Source organism: Equus asinus, chromosome 17 (assembly GCF_041296235.1).
Source record: "Equus asinus isolate D_3611 breed Donkey chromosome 17, EquAss-T2T_v2, whole genome shotgun sequence".
Taxonomy (NCBI): domain Eukaryota; kingdom Metazoa; phylum Chordata; class Mammalia; order Perissodactyla; family Equidae; genus Equus; species Equus asinus.
The window spans coordinates 17,958,773-17,961,359 of NC_091806.1; the positions used below are offsets into that span (position 1 = coordinate 17,958,773).

General features: G+C 40.4%; 1 protein-coding gene across 1 annotated transcript; it reads right to left on the reverse strand.

Moving 5' to 3' along the window:
• Positions 1-627: 627 nt before the first annotated feature.
• LOC139040431 (olfactory receptor 4C45-like) lies at positions 628-1,557 on the reverse strand. The gene has a single exon (XM_070487202.1). It carries the CDS (start codon positions 1,555-1,557, stop codon positions 628-630), a length of 930 nt encoding a protein of 309 aa, XP_070343303.1.
• Between the last annotated feature and the right edge of the window lie 1,030 nt (positions 1,558-2,587).

The window sequence follows — 2,587 nt, forward strand, 5'->3', positions numbered from 1 at the left end:
GATTGTAATAAGTAAAAAATTTTTTATTCTTGTTATGGGAGGACATATAAAAACCTCTTAAACTTAGGAAGATAAGAAGTATATTTTGATTAAAAGTGCTTTTTGAAGCCTCTTTTCCTACTGTTCTACACTTTTTCCATATTTAATTGTTTTTCCTCTTTTAAAATAAAACTCCATTCTAACTGTAGTGCTGGGTACAAAGAGTGTTCAAGAATATTGCTGTTGATCTGTTTCATACCCACAATCAGGGCAATGCTATGCCTTTTGTGGGCCTTTCAACATTTGTCCTCATGGATTCTTTCCTCTATAAAGGTAATAAAAATTATATTTTATGGCTGCATTGGTGTAAAGACCACTGTTCTCCAAGTTGGGTTACATTCATTTTTTATTCTTATTTTAAAAGAAATTGACATATTTCAAGGGCTCCTAAAACTATCATAGGCCCTGCGCACTGTGCCCACTGTGCCATAATGGATATGTCAGCCCTGTCCACAACATGTGGGCTCCTGAAGGAAACTGATCCAGGCAGGATAATTGACTGTCCCAAGTTTAACGAACTAAGGAGGAGGATAAATCTCTATAAAAGATCACTAGATTTTTTTTGCCTAGATACTCCAACCACAAGATTTATTTAGCTCCAGTTTTCATTATTTGCCCCCAGAGTTTCTTCATGACATTTTTCATTTCTGTATTTCTGAGGGTGTAGATCAAAGGGTTCAACATAGGAGTTCCTATGGTGCAAAACACAGTCACAGCTTTGTCAGCAGGGAAGGAGGTCACGGGTCTTAGGTACAGAAATGAACAAGGTACAAAGAATAAGATGACAACAGTGACATGAGAGGCACAAGTAGATAGGGCTTTGTGACGCCCTTCAGAGCTATGTGTCCTCAGGGAGCATAGGATGAGGACATAGGAAATAACCAGCATAGAAAAAATGATCAAACAGAGAGACCCACTGTTGGCAGCAATCAGAGGCCCCAAAGTGTGAGTGTCTGTGCAGGCCAGCTCCAGAAGAGGTATTATATCACACATAAAATGGTCAATGACATTGGGGCCACAGAATGGTAACTGGATCATGAACAAAATCTGGATCCCTCCATGAAGAAACCCTAAAACTACAGCCATTCCCACCAGGAAACCACACACAGGTCTCTTCATGATGGTCATATAGTGCAAGGGCTTACAGATGGCTACATAGCGGTCATAGGCCATGACAATTAACACGATGATCTCAGTTCCAGCAAAGAAATGTTCAGCAAAGAGCTGAGTCATGCAGCCATTCAAGGATATGGTACTCTTCTCAGAGATCAAGTCAAAGATCATTTTGGGTGCTATGGAAGAAGAGTATAAACCATCTATAATGGACAAACAGGACAGAAAAAAGTACATGGGTGAGCCCAGGGCTGGGCTGATGAAAATGGTGACTGAGATGAGCAGGTTACCTGACAATGTGATCAAGTAGAGGATTAAAAACACAGCAAATAAGACTTTCTGCAGTTCTGGATTCTGGGTCAGACCCAGCAGGATGAATTCTGTTACATTGTTCATGTTTTCCATTGATTCAGCTTGGGTTGTAAGCAAATGATCCATCTGGAAAGATCATAGTATTTCTAAGTGATGATATTTTTAATTCCGTTTAAAATATTCCATCATCTCCTGAGTCCTGGTCTCTGTGACTGGACCTTCCACTCACTGCCATTTTGCAGATAGTTGTAAAGCAGAAAGGAAGGAGGTTAAATTTTCCTTATTCCTATTAATTGGATAGTGGCTATACCTTACTAACACCAGAATACAAGCAAGGTGTTATTACAAATGTTGACTTATGGTTGACTTCCAAAGTTTCTTGATCTAAAAGTCTCACAGATGGCTATATATCACTTTTGCGGACAAATTTCACCAATAACATTTATTTTCAAGTTATTCTTGTCTATTGGCATGAATACCTATAAGTATATGATCACAATATTCTTTTTTTTTTTTTCCAAGGAAGATTAGCCCTAAGCTAACTGCTGCCAATCCTCCTCTTTTTGCTGAGGAAGACTGGTCCTGAGATAACATCCATGCCCATCTTCCTCTACTTTTATATGTGGGATGCCTACCACAGCATGGCTTGCCAAGCGGTGCCACGTCTGCACCCGGGATCTGAACCGGCGAACCCCGGGTCGCTGAGAAGCGGAAAGTGCAAACTTAACCGCTGCGCCACCGGGCTGGCCCTAAACACAATATTCTTTTAAAAGTCATCTGTGTATCAGATATGAAAGGACCAAGCCTTACTATGTTTATACCAGCTGTGTTCTGTGAACTGTTATTCCTTTCTGTCAAGTGAATGCACCTGCACAGACAGACAGAGACAGAGCTGCCGATGGAGTTTTTTTCCCCTCAAAATGCCAAGGAACTATCTTTAGAACAGCTCTTTGAGCAGCATTCACTCAACAGCCCCAGATGTTGTGTGTGGCTTGACATGACTCTTTCATACTCTCTCTTTCCACATCTTTGAATGTGGACATGTAAGCGGTATGAATTTCCCTGAAATGTTCCCAATGTTTCTTAAATGAATTCTCTGTGCAGTTCTTATTTCATCACATGT